Below are 18,834 nucleotides of genomic sequence, written 5' to 3' on the forward strand. Positions count from 1 at the left end.
AAATATTGGTATTAAATAGTGAGGTTTATTGAATCTTAGTACAAGCTAAATTCTCTTTTAATGGATACACGTGTGAATTAGTTACTTTTTTAGGACTCTTATATTGAATAAAGATTATATCTCTTTGGCTGTGTGTGCATTCAAACTAGTCAATCATAGACTACCTAGTTTTATTTATAATGTTATTGTGGTAAATTGCTTTATTATATTCTTCATTTCTAACTAGATGACCTTTAAATTAGCATCAAACAAGTTTATATTACTAATAAAATAACATTATTTCAAGAGAAGATATTAGTGGTTGACTAAAGTTTGGCTACACTGGTTGTGACCATTTAACTACACCATTAATCACTAAAAAATGATATGAATGAAGTTATGTTGAAGGTCTAGGAGTGTTATCATACATTCTAAAAAGCTAGTAAAGGCAATGATGTTGAAAATGGTGGAAGAGTCACTAAATATAGAGCCATTCATGACACACTTAATAAAAGCTATTCAATTGGTTCCTATACTGGTGAGTGGTTGTCTGATTCTTCATAGCCATAAGATTAACCTTTATATGCATATTCTAGCTATTACTCAATCATAATAATGACATTTTTATGAGATTGATTTTTATATATGATTACTAAGTTGTTATGGTGCTAACAAATTAATCATATTAGGCATGGAAATCTGTTAATCTAATAAATAATCTTGATGATTAATCACATGTTAATTTGTTGATTAATCATTGATTCATTAACAAATAGCATATTGAATCATTAATCAATATGCTATTTGTTCTTTGCTCCTTCCTTTTAAGCAAGGAAAAACTACTATTAACAACTTAATCTTAAGAGGCATTCAACTTCATAAATTAAATGGAATGTAGGGTTCTTACCATGACTTTAATAGGTTAATAAAAAGAGAAAGGTAATGTTAAGGATCAAACTAGATTAAAACATAAAGAAAATTGAAAGAAAATAAATAAATATATAGAAATTATATATAATTCAAAAATTTACATTATAAATCCTAATATAATCTATATTCCTACCGGTATATTTTTTTTTAGCAGTTATATGAATTCTAATTAATTTGTAAAAGATTTATTAAATTCATGTAATTAAATAAAAAATCAAGTCCTATTCAATCTTATCGTAAATAAGATTTGACTTCATATGATTGACTAGAAGATCAAGTCTTATTCTAAATAAAACTTGGTCTTATAACTGATCATAACGAACTCGTATTTTTATAATCGATTGCTTCATAATCTTTTTAGTAGACTATATTTTTTCTGGGCAATGGTTAATTCTACTAGTTGATGGTTGATTCTAATTTTATTTTTCATGTTTAGTTGAAAATATATAGTGAATAACTATTATTCATATTTAATCGATACATGGATAGCATTTAGAAACATTCAGGAGCAATTATAACTCTTGCAAGCACATATGAAAAAAAAAAACTTTTGAAAAAGTTGATCATTAGAGCCACGAAGAGCTATACTCGTAAGGTCGAGTGTTTCCAACCTCAAAATGTTTTGTGGAGACATCAAATTCATGCCATATGTCATACATGTGTATGATTAAAGATCACAAACAACAGTCAACCTATCACTATTTGGCTGTAAGGTTGAGAGCACAATCAAGTCACTTCTATTATTTAATTTTGTTATCGAGCATTGTTCATATTATTTTAGTGGAATTTTAGCTTTCATCAAGGTTTGTTTTTATATTAATTAATTGTATATTTCTCCTCTCGTCTAGTCTTCAACCTTTTCCTTCTCTCCTTTTCTTTCTCCTTTTCAATTCATTGCTGCCCGGCATCAAACCGATGTCAAAAAGCAACAAAGCGTCCTTTACACTAATCATTCCACACAAGCAGGGAACCACCCGTCTCTGTCTATACATGTTTCATTCAGACACTTTAAAATCAGTCCTGTTTCATCAGAGCACTCTTTAAACTACACTGGAAGTTTTCATATCCCATAATTCCCCTTTAAACGTCGAATGACATATCTGCAATAACCAAGGACAAGAAAAGGAACATGGAAATAAACAGAAACACCAATCTTTTCCATAAGAATCACTGAAATTATTGGGAACGTTTAGAATCAGCCTAGCATGGAAATAGTGTTGCCCCGTAAATATACACGAGGGTACTTCGAGGTGATTCTTACAAGTGCTTTGAACAGGCTTGCCTTACAAGGCCACGGAAGAACATTAGCATTCAGAAATTACAACATTGTATTTTACCCAGCTGCCTTGGAGCTGGATATAGTTTCCAGAAAGAGAATCACAAACCAGGTGTCATGCAGTCATTCTCATCCCATGACGATAGAAACCGACTATCAGCATTCTTTCCAGCCAATACTTCTGCATGGTTCATCTAGTGTTTAGATCAAATTCTCCCACTTCTCTCCACTCACTGTGTACTGCTGTGTTCCCATTTTCAGTTTCTTCATCATTCAAGAAATCTTCAGAAGGCTCTTTCTCATCTCTCGGAGCATTGCCTCCCCACCCATTCATCATCTCATCTGGGTTAACACCATGCTCCTGCTCTCCCATGTCATGACCAATGGGAACACTGTTGCCTTGCGATCCGAGTGCACTTGCCCTTATCGGGGCCCGAGACATCATTTCAGCATGAGCATGTGATTCTGCCTGAGCTTGCTCGGCCTGAAACATAGCCGCCATTCTCAACTGAGCCTCCCGACTGGCCTTCTCCCTGGCATCCATTTCAGCTTTCAAATTGAGCAAAAGTCGCTTCTCCTCTTGGAGGAGAGCCTGTTCAATCATCAATCTCTCTTCAGATCGGAATTCCCCCAAGGAACGCTTGCGAGTTATTATGTTGAAGGCTAAGGCCTGCTTCTCAAATGTGCCTGTGAACTCAGCAACTTTAGCAGCAATGTTATGATCCCACTGCTGCGAACGAGATGGCATCTGACCTGTTGTGTCTAAATCAAGGATTCTATCATCCTCCTCTGCCTCATAGTCTGCTACTACATGGTAAGGCAGTAATCTGCATATGTTGTGCAAGGGGAAAGATGAAATGAATGCAGAAATTTTGAAAGCCATGGTGGTAATTATTCATTCAATTAGTGGTGCTGAACTGTACTACTACAACCCGCAATTAAAGTCAGTGGAGTCTAGGAGAAGTGCCATCTACAAGTAATGGAAGGCTCCCATAACTTCCTTAATTCTTTTCCCTTTTGATTGAAAAAAGAAAACATTAAATTTCATCAATTTGCCAAACAAAAATTTAGAAATCACAATGTTAATCCTTGAATCAGAGTGCTTACTAACTTATCTTTGAGGCTAACACTCAACCGAATCTAATTTCTCACAAGGAAAGATAGAAGTGAAAGACTAGAAGTTTGCAGGTGTACATGTTTCATCAGACAAGGAAACTATTGGCACTCCTTTTCCATTTGTTGACTCAAATAATTTAGAATAACAGAAATTTCACATCATAAAAAAGAGTGCTGGAATAGCATAAATAAGAAGGTTCCAAGGGGGTTAACACCCATATATTGAGTCAAAAAAACTATCTACCAAAAACGCCTAACATGTATTAGGTAAAAAATCATGAAGATCAATATATCAACAAAAACTGGTGTGTATTATGAACTGTCTTCTCCTGCAAATCCCCTCCCCCTCACTTGATTTTAAGTTTTAATGAACTAAACCTGTATATGGTTGGCAGCTCAAGGAGCCAGGGATTGAAGCAATTCAACTAGATACCCCAAGGTAAATACATCAATACAAATATAAAACGCAAAGTTCACTCATGCCAACCACTTAGTATTGCCTTACAAAAAAAATGCTCACGACTTTGTAATGCCAAAAGAGTGCAAAGCAACAGCTGCTATATAAGAGGAAAATCAAAGGATGTAGGTGGATTCCACTAACTACAAATAAAAAAAGATGACCAATTTTTGTTGTAGATAATAAAATATATCCCCTGGTTTGAGAAAAGGTCGTCAAATATATATATAACTACAGGATAGCAGATGTTCTGTGCATAGAACAGGTTGAGGAAGCAACACATCACCATGTGAGATTTCTTATATTGAATTTCTGTAATTTACAGAGTATATGCAAACATACATTTGATGTATTTTGTTTTTGCATTTTTTTTCGTTGTGCATAAATGAAGGTTGGGAGGGAGTGTTAGGAAGCACATCGTTGTGTACTGTTTATAAGTTACTATAAACATACATGAATTATAGAATCATTTAAGAACCTCTAGAGAAAACATAAGATACTAGCAAAAAGAGTTGTTTTATATAATCTAGAGAAACTTTCTTTGGATTCCTACAAGATAAAATTGGAAAATCATTTCTATTTCGACATTTCCCTTGGTTTATTCCCAATCCATCTCATCAAATTCATATCAAATACATGCCATTTGGCAAATACATTAATCCAAACAGCATAAATAACAATTATTCTTATATCTAATTCTATCTTCAAGTTGTTGGGAAATCGTGATGAAGAATTACATCTCTTTCTATGCCACATGTAATGAAATGTGAATGCGCAAATAGCATCCCTGATCATCAGGATGAAAGCGCCACATGGCAACTCCCATCAATTTGTTCCGTCTATGCATATAAAGTCTATCAATTTCTAAGCAATCGTATAATCAAGTACTGATCTCCGACAAAAACATTTGTATCTTTGAACAATCAAACCAAATAACAATTCTCACATTACCACACAAAATGGTAATCTAGGCGATCATGGTCAAATAATGCAGGTTCTCTACTGCATCATGCCACATAAAATGTGATCAAACTCTAATGCTTTCAACTTAACTATTTGCAGTGCAGCAAAATCCAACCCAAAAATCAACTGCACCATTACTGCATATTAAAATGTTATCAATCCCAATCTCAATCTCATTACACGTCACAATTACGCAAAAAAGTCACAGTATCACCAAAAAGCGCATAAATAAATAAATTCCCACATTCCACAACAGCCAGACAGAAAATGAAATACCCACATGCAAAACACACACATAAATGAAAATTTGAGTTGTATACAAAACAAAAAACGAGAGAGGGAATACAAAAAGAAAGAAAAACCTCTCGCAGGCATCTTCAAGAGAAGCGAATGGCCTCTTGAAATCTGGATGACAAACACGCCAAGCATCCTGGTAAGCCATTTGGATCTCCACCTGGTTCACCTGAGGCCGAATCCCCTTTTGCTGCTGCTGCTGCTGCTGCTGCGGCTGCGGCTGCGGCTGCGGCTGCGGCTGCTGCTGCTGTTGCGGCTTCTGTGAATGCTGCGCATTTTGCCCCAAATTGGAACCTTGCTGCTGATGCTGCTGCAAATTAGGGTTGGGGTTGGGGTTGGGGTTGGGGTTAGGGTTAGGGTTAGGGTTTTGTTGTTGAAGAGTGTGTGGGCGATGAATAGATGGTGGACGCAAGTGGGCATCAATATTCGATGGGAATCGAGAAATAGCAGCAGCTTGTTGTTGTTGTTGGGCTTGTTTTGTTAATTGCTGTAACAAGAGGAATTGTTGTTGTTGTTGATGTTGCTGCTGCTGCTGCTGCTGCTGCTGATGGTGTTGTTGCTGCTGCTGCTGCTGTTGTAAAAGCAATTGTTGTTGCTGCTGTTGCTGCTGCTGCTGCTGCTGTTGCTGATGATGATGATGATCCATTTCTGTTTCTTTCTTTTTTTTTCTGTCTCTCTAGAGCTGGAGTTCCGTTACTTTGCTTGTCTTTTTTTTATATCTTATTAACGACTACTGAGTCGATAGAGATGGAGGGGAGGGGAGGGGTATAGATTTCCTCATCTAGTGTTTTTAGATTATGAACATGGCCAATACTCTTGCAAAATGTTAATCTAACCAAAACTCTTTCATTTTTTTTTTATATTTTTTTAAATCTCCACCATTGGATTTCTCTGAATCCACTTCTGCTTTCCACTCATTCAATAAATATTCTTGATTTTGATTTCTTGTAGACTTTATTTTGTTTTATCTTTTATTGAAAACTAAAAAAATTTATAAATATTGCCACATCTAGACATCGCAGCGACCGATTAAAAATTATTACTTGATTAAAAAAAAATATTATCTTGTTTTTTTAGGAAAAAATATCTTATTTAAAAAGTCGACATCTAGTATTATGGTCACTAGAAACCATGACTGATCAACAGAGATTCTATGGTACGGGACTGGTTAAGCAAAAAGAAAAATATTATCACCTCTTAAACATCATGCCTGAGACAGGCTGCATTGTTGATTTTATCATAAATTACTAACATTTTGTTGGTTTATGTTATGATGGTTTGCGTGTAATATTTATAACTCTAGCACCAGTAAATATTCAACTATGAATACTTCCAACTATAGTGTTGGTAAATATTACATAGTTATAAAAAAGAAAAATCAAATCAATATTTTTTATTTTTGGCTCTGCATCATTGAACAAACAAATACAAAATAAATTTATTTTTACGCATACACATTTTTTTTATGTAACTAAATAAGATACAATAAAATTAATCTGAATTAGTATTATTATTCCTAACTCTATGTCAATAAATAAAAAAAATAAAATTATATTTATATTTTTTTTATTTATACCTGCATAAATTTTTATTATTTTTTTGGATTAGGCCCAACTCAATTTATATAAACTGAACTTAACCTAGCCTAGCCCAATTACTGATCCAATCCAGTGACCTGCCTGAGCAAACTAACACCCTTGCGCTAATCCACGCATGTTACTATACTGTACAAGAGAATTAATATTCACTTGCACAATGTGCTGCTGATTAACTGAAACCAAGCAAAAGGCAGCGAAAGAAGCTTACCTGGTTGGCCGGAGGCGACGAAGACGATGGCAAAGGTCCTTCTGTGTAATTGAACCATGCTTGGTGTCTGTTGGCCTTATTCCGTCTGTTGCTAATGACTCGGAGCAGAAACTGATCTGCCGGAGGCGATAAAGACGACAGCGAAGTTGATGTTGGTGTCTGTGTTTTCTGCTTGCGTTTTCCTTTCTTTATGCTCACTTTTCTCTTATTTTGTTTTCTTAATTCTTGAGATGAACGAACTAAGAAGGTAATGTTTTCTCAGTAGATTATCGTCAATAATGTTTTTTTTTTTTTTCTTTCCCTTGATATTCATGTTGACCATTTAAAATTTTAAAATAGTCCACTTAATTGCTCGTATTTAATGTCAATTCTCATTTTTTTTTTTTATTTTTAGTTCCTTTTATAATTATTGTTTTTAATTTTATTCTTTAATCTAAGTTTTTTTTATTTTTTATTTCTTTAATTTTCATCCTAATTCTTTTTATTTCTTAATTGTTTTCTTGCCTCTTTTGTAAACTTTCAATTGTTTTTAATTTTCATTTTTTGATAAAAATAATAATTAATATGTTGTTTTCTTAATTTAGTCCTCATTATTTTGATGATTTTTTCTTTTAAATATCTTTTGAATTTAAGTTTTTTTTTTAATGTAACCCTTCAATCCAAAATTATTCATCTTCTTATTTGTTTTTTCTTTAAAGTTAATCCTAATTCTTTTTATTGCTATATTTTTTGGTCTTTTGTATAATTAGTTTTTTTTAAATTTCATCATTTATCATTTGATTTATTAAAAATTAGGTTTTATTATTTTTTTTAAGTTTGGTGTTTTTGATTTAATGGTTCCAAGTTACAAGTTTTATAAGCTAACATAGGTTGATTTTTTTTTACTTATTTTCTTTTTCAATCTCAAAATTGATTCTTTTACATAATAGGTTTAATGGTTTTATTTGTATTTTTTTTTATTGGATTATCTAGATGTTTATAATCTGACTTATGAGTTTAACAAGTTAACTCGGGTGAAGCTCACTTTCAATATAAATTTATTTGGTTCATTTTTTTTTTAAAAAATTTAATTTTTTTTAACTTTCTATATTTGGTTCATTATAATTAAACTTTTTAATTTATTTTGATGTAGTTTTCATGGTTTTATCACAATCCTACACTTTAGATCACTAATTTCATAAGTTAACAATTATTATTTCAGATAGATTTAATATGTAATTATCTCAATATTTTAAAAAAAAATATTATTCAATATATCACTATTTAAATATTTAAAAAATATTTTAATCATTACATATCAAAAATTTATTTTTTTAATATCTTTATATTTTTTTAAGCTGAAAAAATAAATAAATGGACCCGCACCGTTGCGTAGCTAGTTTTGATAAATAAAATTTAATTAACTCTCCTCTCCTCTCTCTCTCTCTCTCATTAGAAACAGAAACAGAAAGTCGAAATTTGATATTTTGGGAGAGAGATGGCAACATCATCAAGCAACATGAAGGGTTTCTACAGGCAAAAGAAGAACAAGAGTGGTATCAGAAAACCCACATCTACCAATAAATCGTCCCTTATTCACGCGGCCACTCTTGGCTCTGATATTACCCAACCAACAGCCTTGGTTTCCCATGACTCTCCTGATCTCAAAGGTTTCTGTTTCTTGTATCCTCTCCTTTTTTGTTCCTTTTCTTTTTTTACTTGTAATTTGCTAGTGTTTGTTCGATAGTTGACGCTTCTGGGATTTTTTTTCTCCCTTTACTGTCTGTTTTTCTTTAAAGAATAAAAATACTGGAAAATTTCTTCATCGCATGACAAGAAACATAAGTCTTTGCTGTTTTAATTACTTATTCTTCTTTTATTGTACTCAAATTGGAAAATTGTATCTGGGTCTATTCTTCAGTGTGGTAAAATTCATTGTAAAATATCGGCATTGGTTAATTGAAACTGTGTTACCTGTGTATGTATATGTATATTCTGTGTATTTATAAGCTGTAACTTATTGTGTTTTCTTGGTGTTTTGTGTTTAACAGATGATTATGACAAACATGAGGATGTGTTGAGGCAATTTGACATGAACATGGCATATGGACCGTGCCTTGGGATGTCTCGGCTTGCACGTTGGGAGCGTGCTCAACGTTTAGGTCTAAACCCACCGAAAGAAATCGAAGGACTGTTGAAAGGCGAAAAGGTTCGATCAGAATGCTTGTGGGATGGTTGCATTTAGAAGTTACTAATACTAATATTATGCTTTGGTTGTATCATCGTAAGCTAATTTGTGACTTTTAAGTTGTGCTTTTTAACTTACTGTGTTCTGTTCAGCCTCTGGCTGTGCTGTCAGTCTCTGTTAATATTCACTTGTGAGCTTTGCTCATCTTAATCAAAAACTTTTATGGACGTAAATGTTGTGTCGCTGAAATTTGAGCTGCAGCCATGTGTGGAGTATTATGGCTTCTGGCGGGTGAGCGAACATGGAGTGTTTTTTAATCATAACTATGTGGTTGATTATTCTGCTCTAGCATATCGAAGAGTGCATTCTGATTTGAATTTAATAAAAAACTGGATATTTTTCTATATTTCTTTTTGTTTTAATTTGGAATATCATGGTTGAATTCTGTTGTTTTTATATAGGAAGAGACCTTAGGGACTTGTCAGCGTGCTCCTAACTTGTTGGAAGTTGAAACAGTTTAGCCAGTACGACAAATGATCAGGTTTTCCTTTTGATTGTTGAATGGATTATTTGCAAGCAATGTTTTGCAATTATGTAATTGTTGATGAGATATTTCAGCATTTTCAGAGTGTTTTCACACACACACACACACACACAAGTATAGATCTTAGTGTATGATGGATTTTGTCTATTGACATGCTAGCAGTGGTAAAACTGGGTTCTCAAGATGTTCATGAGTTGTTGATATCTGAAGAACTGACATGCTTAAGATCAATTATCTATAAGCGATAATCTTGGCTATTGGTTCCAATCGTGTGACAATAGATAGAATTCACAGGCATAAGAGAACATCTTGTGGGATTAGGACAAGATATCCCCAGTTCTTGGCCTCTGTTTTCAGTCTTTTCCCCTTTTCTTGAGAACCGTTTGCCCAGGAAACGATTGTAGTGTAGTTTTAGGAAGCGTTTAGTTTTAGGAAGCGTTTGGGAACGCGGTGCAAACCGTGTTCCTATCAAATTTGTTTTTTTATTTTTTACTAAAATTTAATGCGATTTGTATTTTTTGGATCGTTTTGATATGTTAATATCAAAAATAATTTTAAAAAAATAAAAAAATATCATTGACATGTATTTTAGCACGAAAAATTACTCTGCACATCAGGATATACTTCTTAAGGCCCTTCGATCTGTTCTCGACTTCCCCCATTTCGAACAATCTCTATATTAGAAAATTGCCTTACATTTTCCCCTTATTTAAGTTGTTTGGTTACCGGAGAAAATTGTGCCTGCCTGCCTGACATTGAATGCTCTCTCTATTCGAAACTGAAACAATCCTCTTGATAACCAAAAGATGACGGCTACATTAATTAGATAAAACTAGCTGTTTAGGAATTTTTTTTCTATAAAAAAATTGTATGTGCACACTTTTCAATGTGTATTTTTATATTAAAAATTATAAGTGTAAATGTAGAAGTTTATGTATATATATAATTAAATAAATAAATAATTGTGTGATAAAAAAAATTAAAAATAAAATCATAACAATAAATAAATGAAGATAAAAATAGAAAATTAATAAACATATATCAAGATATTTAATATTGCATTATAGGTTTTTTACTCGGTTATGTTGAATAACTTTGTTTATCAAAATTAAATTTTCATTCAATCAGATGATAATAGACATAGATACACATGAAATTGATTGAATAAAATAAAAAAAAAATTATGTAAGGTTACACATAATACAAATATTATCCAAAAATAAATATTTTATTATTTATATAAAACATAAAAAAATTCATAAATGAATTAGAATAATCTCTTCAAAAATTAAATGCATATAAAATAATTAAAAAATAATCATAATTTAAAAGAGGCTATATAAATAAAATAAAAAAGAGGAGTATTAATTTAATTATAAATAAAAAATAATTTTTAAAAAAAACAGACAAAAAATTCATTAATTTAAAAAAATAGTAAAAAAGATTATATATGAAAAAAAAAATGATCAAACAATGCTGGGCATGGTAAGCTAGGCCAGTCTATTTGGCCCATTTTGTTAGGGCCCCTGTGCTGTCCTTTTTTTTTTTTTTTTTAATTGTTGATAGGATGGATGGCATGATCAATTTAGAAAAAAAAAATATTAATTTAAAAAATAATAAAAATGATTTAGAAAAAAAAAAAAAAAGGATAAGGCAATGTTGGCATGTTGGCCTATTTTATATAACACAAAGAAAAAATCATAAATGATTTAGAATAATTTCTTCAAAAATTAAATACATACAAAATAACTAAAAATTAATCATAAGTTAAAAGAGGTTATATAAACAAAATAAAAAAAGAGAAGTATTAATTTAATTATAAATAAAAAATAATTTTGAAAAAAACAGACAAAAAATTATTAATTTAAAAAAATAGTAAAAAAAAAGGGGTCAAATAATGCTGGGCTTGGTAAGCTAGGTCAATCTATTTGGCCTATTTTGTTAGGGCCCGTGCTTCATCCTTTTTATTATTATTATTGTAGATAGGATGGATGGCATGATCAATTTAGAAGAAAAAAAAAGGCATTAATTTAACAAAATAATAATTTAGAAAAAAAAAAGAAAAAAGATGAGGCAATGTTGGCATGTTGGCTTATTTTATAAAAAACATAAAGAAAAAAATCATGAATGAATTAGAATAATCTCTTCAAAAATTAAATACATACAAAATAACTAAAAATTAATCATAAGTTAAAAGAGGCTATATAAACAAAATAAAAAAGAGGAGTATTAATTTAATTATAAATAAAAAATAATTTTGAAAAAAAATCATTAATTTAAAAATATAGTAATAACACATAATATAGAAGAAAAAAAAAAGGGGTCAAATGATGCTGGGCTTGGTAAGCTAGGCCAGTCTATAGTGGCCCATTTTGTTAGGCCCCCTTGCTTCATTGTTATTTTTTATTTATTTATTATTGTAGATAGGATGGATGGCATGATAAATTTAGAAAAAATAAAAAAAATTAATTTAAAAAATAAAAAAAAATGATTTAGAAAAAAGAAAAAGAAAAAGATGAGGCAATGTTGGCATGTTTTATATAAAACATAAATAAAAAATCATAAATGAATTAGAATAATCTCTTCAAAAATTAAATACATACAAAATAACTTAAAATTAATTGTGAGTTAAAAGAGGCTATATAAATAAAATAAAAAAGAGGAGTATTAATTTAATTATAAATAAAAAAAATTTGAAAAAAACAAACAAAAAAATTATTAATTTAAAAAAAAAAAAAATATAGAAAAAGAAGGTCAGACGATGCTGAGCTTGATAAGCTAGGTTAGTTTATTTGGCCCATTTTGTTAGAGCCCCTTGCTTCATTCTTTTTTTTTTTTTTTGTGAAGGTAGGATGGATGGCATGATCAATTTTGGGGAAAAAAAGCATTAATTTAAAAAATAAAAAAAAATGATTTAGAAAAAGAAAAAGAAAAAGATGAGGCAATGTTGGCATGTTGGCCTATTTTATATAAAACATGAAGAAAAAAATCATAAATGAATTAGAATAATCTCTTCAAAAATTAAATACATACAAAATAACTTAAAATTAATTGTTAGTTAAAAGAGACTATATAAACAAAATAAAAAAGAGGATTATTAATTTAATTATAAATAAAAAATAATTTTGAAAAAAACAAACAAAAAATAATTAATTTAAAAAATAGTAAAAACAATAATATAAAAAAAAGGGTCAAGACGATGCTGGGCTTTGTAAGCTAGGCAATAAATATTTTTGCCCATTTTGTTAGGGCCCCCTGCTTGGTCTTTTTTGTTTTTTTTTTTTTTTTTTTTTGTAGATTAGGATGGATAGCATGATGAATTTAGGGGAAAAAAAAAAGCATTAATTTAAACAAGAATAAAAAATGATTTTAAAAAAAGGAAAATGATGAGGCAATGTTGGCATGTTGGCCTATTCTATAAAAAAACATAAAGAAAAAATCATAAATAGATTAGAATAATCTCTTAAAAATTACATACATACAAAATAACTTAAAATTAATTGTCAATTAAAAGAGATTATATAAAAAAAAATAAAAAAGAGGAGTATTAATTTAATTATAAATAAAAATAATTTAAAAAAAACAGACAAAAAAATCATTAATTTAAAAAATAGTAAAATAAAATAATATAGAAAAAAAAAGATTAAACAATGCTGGGCTTGGTAAGCTAGGGCAGTCTATTTGACTCATTTTATTAGGGCCCGTGCTTCGTCTTTTTTGTTTTTGTAGATAGGATGGATGGCATGATCAATTTAGGAGAAAAAAAAAGCATTAATTTAAAAAAAAAAAATGATTTAGAATAAAAAAAAAAAAGAAAAAGAAAAAGAAAAAGATGAGGCAATGTTGGCATGCTGGCCTATTTTATTAAGTTAGGACACACGGCTTCTCATCTAGCCCAATTTATTTTTTAAAAAAATTAAATTAGACAACTTATCACTCACTGAGGTGAGGATACGTTATCTGATTTTACCCAAATTCTAGTAATTATAGTGCCTAGTAAATTAAATTTGAATGTTTTTTTAACACAAAAACCCATTTTCTAACCCATTTTTTACCAAAAAATATATAAAAAATACCATAGATCTTGATAAACTTATTATCTTGGAATCTACCTTTCATTTAATTATATGATACTAAAAATATATATTCACAAGAAAGAGAAAGAATAAAATTAAAGATACAAAAAAAAATTATTAGATTTAATTTTAAATCTATGATAAAAAAAATTTAAAAAAAAAAAAAAGGCTAGTGGCCAACCTTTAAAAAAAAAATTTAATAACTAAATTGAAAAAAAGAAGTTCAAAAGGGATAAAAAAAAAATAAATCAAAACACGGTTGCGGTCAATAATGTTTTTTAGTGTATCCACAAGGTTTTCATAATGCCTATCAGGTTTTTTCTTAATCATTACAGCTTTTATGATTTTTTTTTTCCTGATTACTGACTTGTTTTTTCAATAAAGCATGATGCTAACAAAAAAAAAAACCATTTTTGTTTTCAAATTACAAAAAAAAAAAAAATTGTTTGACTATTATTTTTCCTCCATAATTTTATTGTTATCTTTCCTGCATATACTTATTTTTATTATTTTATAATTAAATAAAAAAATTAATTTAAAAAAGCAAAATTATTAACTCAAGTCATGATAAAATCACTAGGTGAACCAGGTCACAAAAAGATTAACTCTCATTCAGTTTATTTTGAAACCCGTTCAAGGTTAGAGGAGAAACCTGTTCAAGGTTAGGGGTAGGGTTGACAGCTTACATGTTGATCTGCTGGAGCAGGCCGGTCATAATAACACTAACAAAAACATTCTCCGCAGATGCTCGTGGCTTTCCACCCATGAGAACACGAATGAGCCGCTAATAATTGAATTACATGTATGAGAAGAGATCCATCAACACAGCGTCAGAGCATGTAGCTTTCAAGATATCATACGAAATTCTTGCAAGGCTGCAACGACCACTGCGTATACCAAACATGGTAGGAAATAAGGAATCAAGAACTCTCTAGAAAATCAATTGAATCGTCGAAACTACAATTCTACTCGTTTTTGCTCCTGCTTTCCGGCTTCTTATCACCGGGAATGCAAGATGACCAGTAAATCGGCAAGAGTGTGCAGACTGCCTGTATCAGAAGGGCACAAGGAAATCCTGAAAAATCACTGCCAGTTACTCCAACAAATGATGAGAGTGCAACTCCAAGGTATCCACTCACTATGAATGAAAGGGCAGTAGCAGAAGCCACAAGCGCCATCAGGGATCCTTCACATCCCGAAGGGCAGAGCTGTGCTATTAAAATATTGAATGGCAGCATCTTGAAGAAGAATAGAACCTCCAAGAGGCCAGAGAAGACTATAACATATAACAAATCTGGCACTCCCATGCTCCGATAAACTCCCTTCACAAACAGCACATCAGACAGCATGAATGCTGCCATCACTCCCTGCATGCCCGCAATTAATTTCTTCGATGGAACTGACTTTAAAAAACGATTGTAGATGACACTCCATAGCAGCATTGCTGCCTGGCCAAAAACCTTAGAGATCCCCAATAAAGATGAATTGATGTTCAGATATTGTGTTTGGTAAAAGAACATGGTTCCTGTTAGTGATGGAATTATAGCATTTGATGCTGCCAACCATGTTATTGAGTAAGCAATCTCAGGTTTCTGTAATGCAACTGAGAGCTGTGAAAGCTGTTTTCTGATTCCAACTCTCGATGAACTTTTGGGGAGGTTGAGTGAGCTTTCACGGACAGTTATAATAATAAACAATTGCACAGCAACAGCAAGGCTGAAAAAGAGGAACATAGCTTGGGGACCATAAATGTTAATGGCAATACCACCAAGCAGGTTTCCAAGGACACCACCAGCAGAGGAAGCAATCCAGACAAATGATTGGAGCTCACCTGAGGAATATGACTGGGAATTTTTAGGGGGCGAAGTGGGCTGCTTTCCTATCTCTGCAACAATGGCATCATTTGCAACCTCAGCTATTGAAGCACCAAGATTGCTAAGGAGGAGACATAGGCTCAAGGTGACGATTGAGATGCCTGATGGAGAGAGGATTGCTATGGCTAGCCATGAAACTGCTTGCAAGAAAGCTGCAATAACAGATGTGCAAACTTGTTATGGAGTAATTTTGAGTTATATCACAAAAGAGATAAAAGACCATGCATATTTGTACAGACTACAGAATCATGTCCTCAGTTCACCATGGTACCAAACTTTTTCCTTGCAGGCAACTTAGTACACAAGATTTAAGCTCCAATTCACTATTTCTCTATTTTAAAAGCTATCTTTATCAAACAATATATAACTTGTTCCATGAGCAAAAGTGCAAGGATAACATTATCGTGAAGGAGACAGCTGGGATAATTTTAATAGATAAACATGCTTAGCAGGAATATTACAGGCTAACACAATTTGAAGAAGCAATGAGAGAATTCCCCTGAAAGTCAAAAACAAATTCAAGTAGTATTATCCTACATCACTGTTAGATACTCTACTAATTTAGAACTTCAAGAAACACCAGAAAGGATTGTTTATTGAAACTTAAGAAGCACCTGTTCTCTGCTTGTCTGCCCTTACTGACAAGAAACGTAGTTAAAAGTCATAAGATCAAACCCTCTTTATCAAGGGATATAGAACTTATCCGATGAGTGAAAAACACCGGATAAAATCATCATGACAGCAGTTCCGGGACAAAAAAACAAGAACAAAGAGAACACACACACAAAAAAGAAGAAGAAGTAAATTTGCTCATTAAATTGTAAGAAAAAAACTACTATTGAAACTAATTGTAGAAAAGCAAACTCATAAAACCAACAACATCCCAGATAAATCATAGCATTAAAACTCCGAAAACCTATATTTCCTTTAACATAATAATAAATCCTTCATCGAAAGACTCAAACTCTAATATATCTTTTATCAGATCAAGAAAGGGCTAAAAGAATCATTGCATCCCTGCTGCCTATACTATGATCTCTGGAAATAAATAAAATCAAATCAAACAAGAGAAACAAAACTCAATTAAACTACTCAATGAGCAAGAAAAGAAGAAAAGCTTGAGGTAAGGTAGTTGTGATGATTTCACTTACCACCGATGGCAATATAAGGAATGCGGTGCTGGCCAGAAATGTAAACAGCATCAGAAACGACACCATAGAAAGGTTTACCAACCATGGGAAGATTAGCAGAGTTTTGAAGGAGCTGGAGAGTAGAAGGGTCCACATGAAGCCCATCTTTCAAAAAGAAGTTAACAGCCATCCATGGTAAACACCTGAGCCCTTGTATCCAGAACCCCAACCCCAGTATTCTCCTTGTCGGGTTCGGGTCCGAATTACCTGATGGAGGAGGAGGAGGAGAAGACACCATCTCTCTCTCTCTCTCTCTCTCTGTAGGCTTTGAGTGCTTTCTTTTCTTTTCTTACAATTTTTCCATGGGATTTATAATTTTATATACACGAAGGGGTTTGAGAAACGGACACGTGTGAGGGTGCCTGTCTTTTTAATTACTTTATTTTATTATCTTAACGAATATTAATATAATTTATTATACATGAAAAGAGAAGGGATTGTTTCGAGTATATTAAAATTACATGGCTCATAATTGGATGGTTGAGCCTGGGTTGAGCCTGGGTTTGCTTTCTAATATATACAAGTTTGAATTTTTTTAAAATTATTAAAAATTTATATAATGATTAATTTTAGAATTTATAAAATTAATTAATATATGCGTAAGCTAACCCGTATATTCACATTAATAAAAAAAATTCATTTATGGTCGTGCTTTTCTTATGAATATAACAAAGGTGGAAAATGATCGTCCATGAATTATAGTTTTGAAATCCGGCCCGGCCCAATGGCTAAAACCAGGTTGAGTTGAAAAAAAAAATAGAGGAATGAAGAATCTAGCATGACTCGGCAACCTGATTAACTTGACAAGATTAACTTGACAAGACTTAGTTAATGTGATATGTTGATTTTTTTTTTACTAAAATAATATTATTTTAATTGAAAAAAATAACTCGAGCAATTCGGTTAAAACTCGAGATCCCAGCTTTGGAACGGCCGGCTACTGAGCCCATTCCGAAAACTATGGCATGGATGAAGACACTTGCTTATCTGACAGATTTATTAAGAATTACTTTTTATGACTATGAAATAGATTATGCAAAAGGTGAGATAGAGCAGCACTTTTTTTCTTTTTCTTTTTCTTTTTTCCGGTGCCCTAGCCAAGTTTTTCTTGGCTTCTGTCTTAAGCAATTTAAAGATGCATCGTGGAAGGTTTGGAATTATGTAAAATGATAAGAAAAGAAAAAGGTGAAATTAAACTCCCTTATTAATTATTAAAATTCTCTAGATTAATTAGCATTTCAATCTCCATCCATTAAGCTCATAAGAGGAAATTTCAAATCCAACTTCCTTCCTTTTTATTAATTAAAATTCTCTAGATTAATGATTTGAAGTTATATTTTCTTATTTGTGTATGTATGTATGTATATAACTAGTTGTTTTATAGCTATTGTTATTTTTTTGACAGCTAAAATGATCATTTAGTTTAGATTAGTCAAGTTAATTAATTGACTGGTTCCTGCAAATTTCTAAGTGTTCATCTCTGATGAACAAGCAGTTAACTGGTTCACTTGGTATGACAAAATGATCAACTGATTCAACTTAAAATCCAGTTTTAAGCCTGGTGAATTTTGAACCGACTAAATACATATCAATCCTATAATGCATGCAATGTAAAGTATATGAATTCATTTTAATTCCTACTATCAAGTAAGATATAAATATTTACATAATCAATACTAAAATGAATCATAAAGAACTAAGTCTTCACTTGCTTTGTATTTTATATCTTGTACTTGCTGATTTATTTCCTTATTTAATTCTTAATGGTTGTTGATGATCTTCATATAAACCTATTTAAATTTAACCTCAATCAAACATATCATTAGTCCATTTTTATTTAATTATTATAATCAAAATAAATAAATATTAATATGTAACTCAAAGATTAACGATGTCTCCCTATTTTATGATGACAATTCATGTATATATATATAGATATAAAAAGATTAATCTCCCTTTATATTTTGCAACATAGTCCCTTAAAGACTTTAACAATTAACAATAATCTATACATGTATGTTTCTCCCTTTTAATTATATAATCATGTTTATATTTATTTTCACAAATACTTCAATTATCTCCCTTTTTGTTATTAACAAAAAGTAATAGAGAAGGAAGGATAAACCATAAGCTATGAAATAAAATATAAAAACATGCTATAA

The 18,834-nt window shown here is 31.3% G+C and overlaps 3 protein-coding genes across 3 annotated transcripts; 1 reads left to right on the forward strand and 2 right to left on the reverse strand.

Annotated features, from left to right (window-relative positions):
- Positions 1-2,045: 2,045 nt before the first annotated feature.
- On the reverse strand, positions 2,046-5,872 carry LOC118027794 (uncharacterized). The gene is made up of 2 exons (XM_035031287.2): positions 5,084-5,872; positions 2,046-3,012 (listed from the first exon to the last, which is right to left on the reverse strand). The coding sequence occupies exons 1-2, from the start codon at positions 5,659-5,661 to the stop codon at positions 2,376-2,378; spliced, it is 1,215 nt and encodes a 404-aa protein (XP_034887178.1). The 5' UTR covers positions 5,662-5,872; the 3' UTR covers positions 2,046-2,375.
- A 2,351-nt stretch (positions 5,873-8,223) lies between these two features.
- LOC118027793 (uncharacterized) lies at positions 8,224-9,221 on the forward strand. Its single transcript, XM_035031286.1, has 2 exons — positions 8,224-8,470; positions 8,852-9,221. The coding sequence occupies exons 1-2, from the start codon at positions 8,299-8,301 to the stop codon at positions 9,043-9,045; spliced, it is 366 nt and encodes a 121-aa protein (XP_034887177.1). The 5' UTR covers positions 8,224-8,298; the 3' UTR covers positions 9,046-9,221.
- A 4,977-nt stretch (positions 9,222-14,198) lies between these two features.
- On the reverse strand, positions 14,199-16,954 carry LOC118027792 (probable folate-biopterin transporter 7). Its single transcript, XM_035031285.2, has 2 exons — positions 16,634-16,954; positions 14,199-15,634 (listed from the first exon to the last, which is right to left on the reverse strand). Exons 1-2 carry the CDS (start codon positions 16,908-16,910, stop codon positions 14,574-14,576), a joined length of 1,338 nt encoding a protein of 445 aa, XP_034887176.1. The 5' UTR covers positions 16,911-16,954; the 3' UTR covers positions 14,199-14,573.
- Positions 16,955-18,834: the final 1,880 nt, after the last annotated feature.

This window comes from Populus alba, chromosome 19 (assembly GCF_005239225.2).
Source record: "Populus alba chromosome 19, ASM523922v2, whole genome shotgun sequence".
Classification (NCBI taxonomy): domain Eukaryota; kingdom Viridiplantae; phylum Streptophyta; class Magnoliopsida; order Malpighiales; family Salicaceae; genus Populus; species Populus alba.

Excerpts from the sequence above, each read along its gene's own strand:
- LOC118027793 (XM_035031286.1), top strand. The coding sequence starts at position 8,299 with ATGGCAACATCATCAAGCAACATGAAGGGTTTCTACAGGCAAAAGAAG. Across the intron at positions 8,471-8,851 it reads TGACTCTCCTGATCTCAAAG|ATGATTATGACAAACATGAG; the intron begins GTTTCTGTTTCT and ends TGTGTTTAACAG.
- LOC118027794 (XM_035031287.2), bottom strand. The coding sequence starts at position 5,661 with ATGGATCATCATCATCATCAGCAACAGCAGCAGCAGCAGCAGCAACAG. Across the intron at positions 3,013-5,083 it reads CTTGAAGATGCCTGCGAGAG|ATTACTGCCTTACCATGTAG; the intron begins GTTTTTCTTTCT and ends CAACATATGCAG.
- LOC118027792 (XM_035031285.2), bottom strand. The coding sequence starts at position 16,910 with ATGGTGTCTTCTCCTCCTCCTCCTCCATCAGGTAATTCGGACCCGAAC. Across the intron at positions 15,635-16,633 it reads TCCTTATATTGCCATCGGTG|CTTTCTTGCAAGCAGTTTCA; the intron begins GTAAGTGAAATC and ends CTGTTATTGCAG.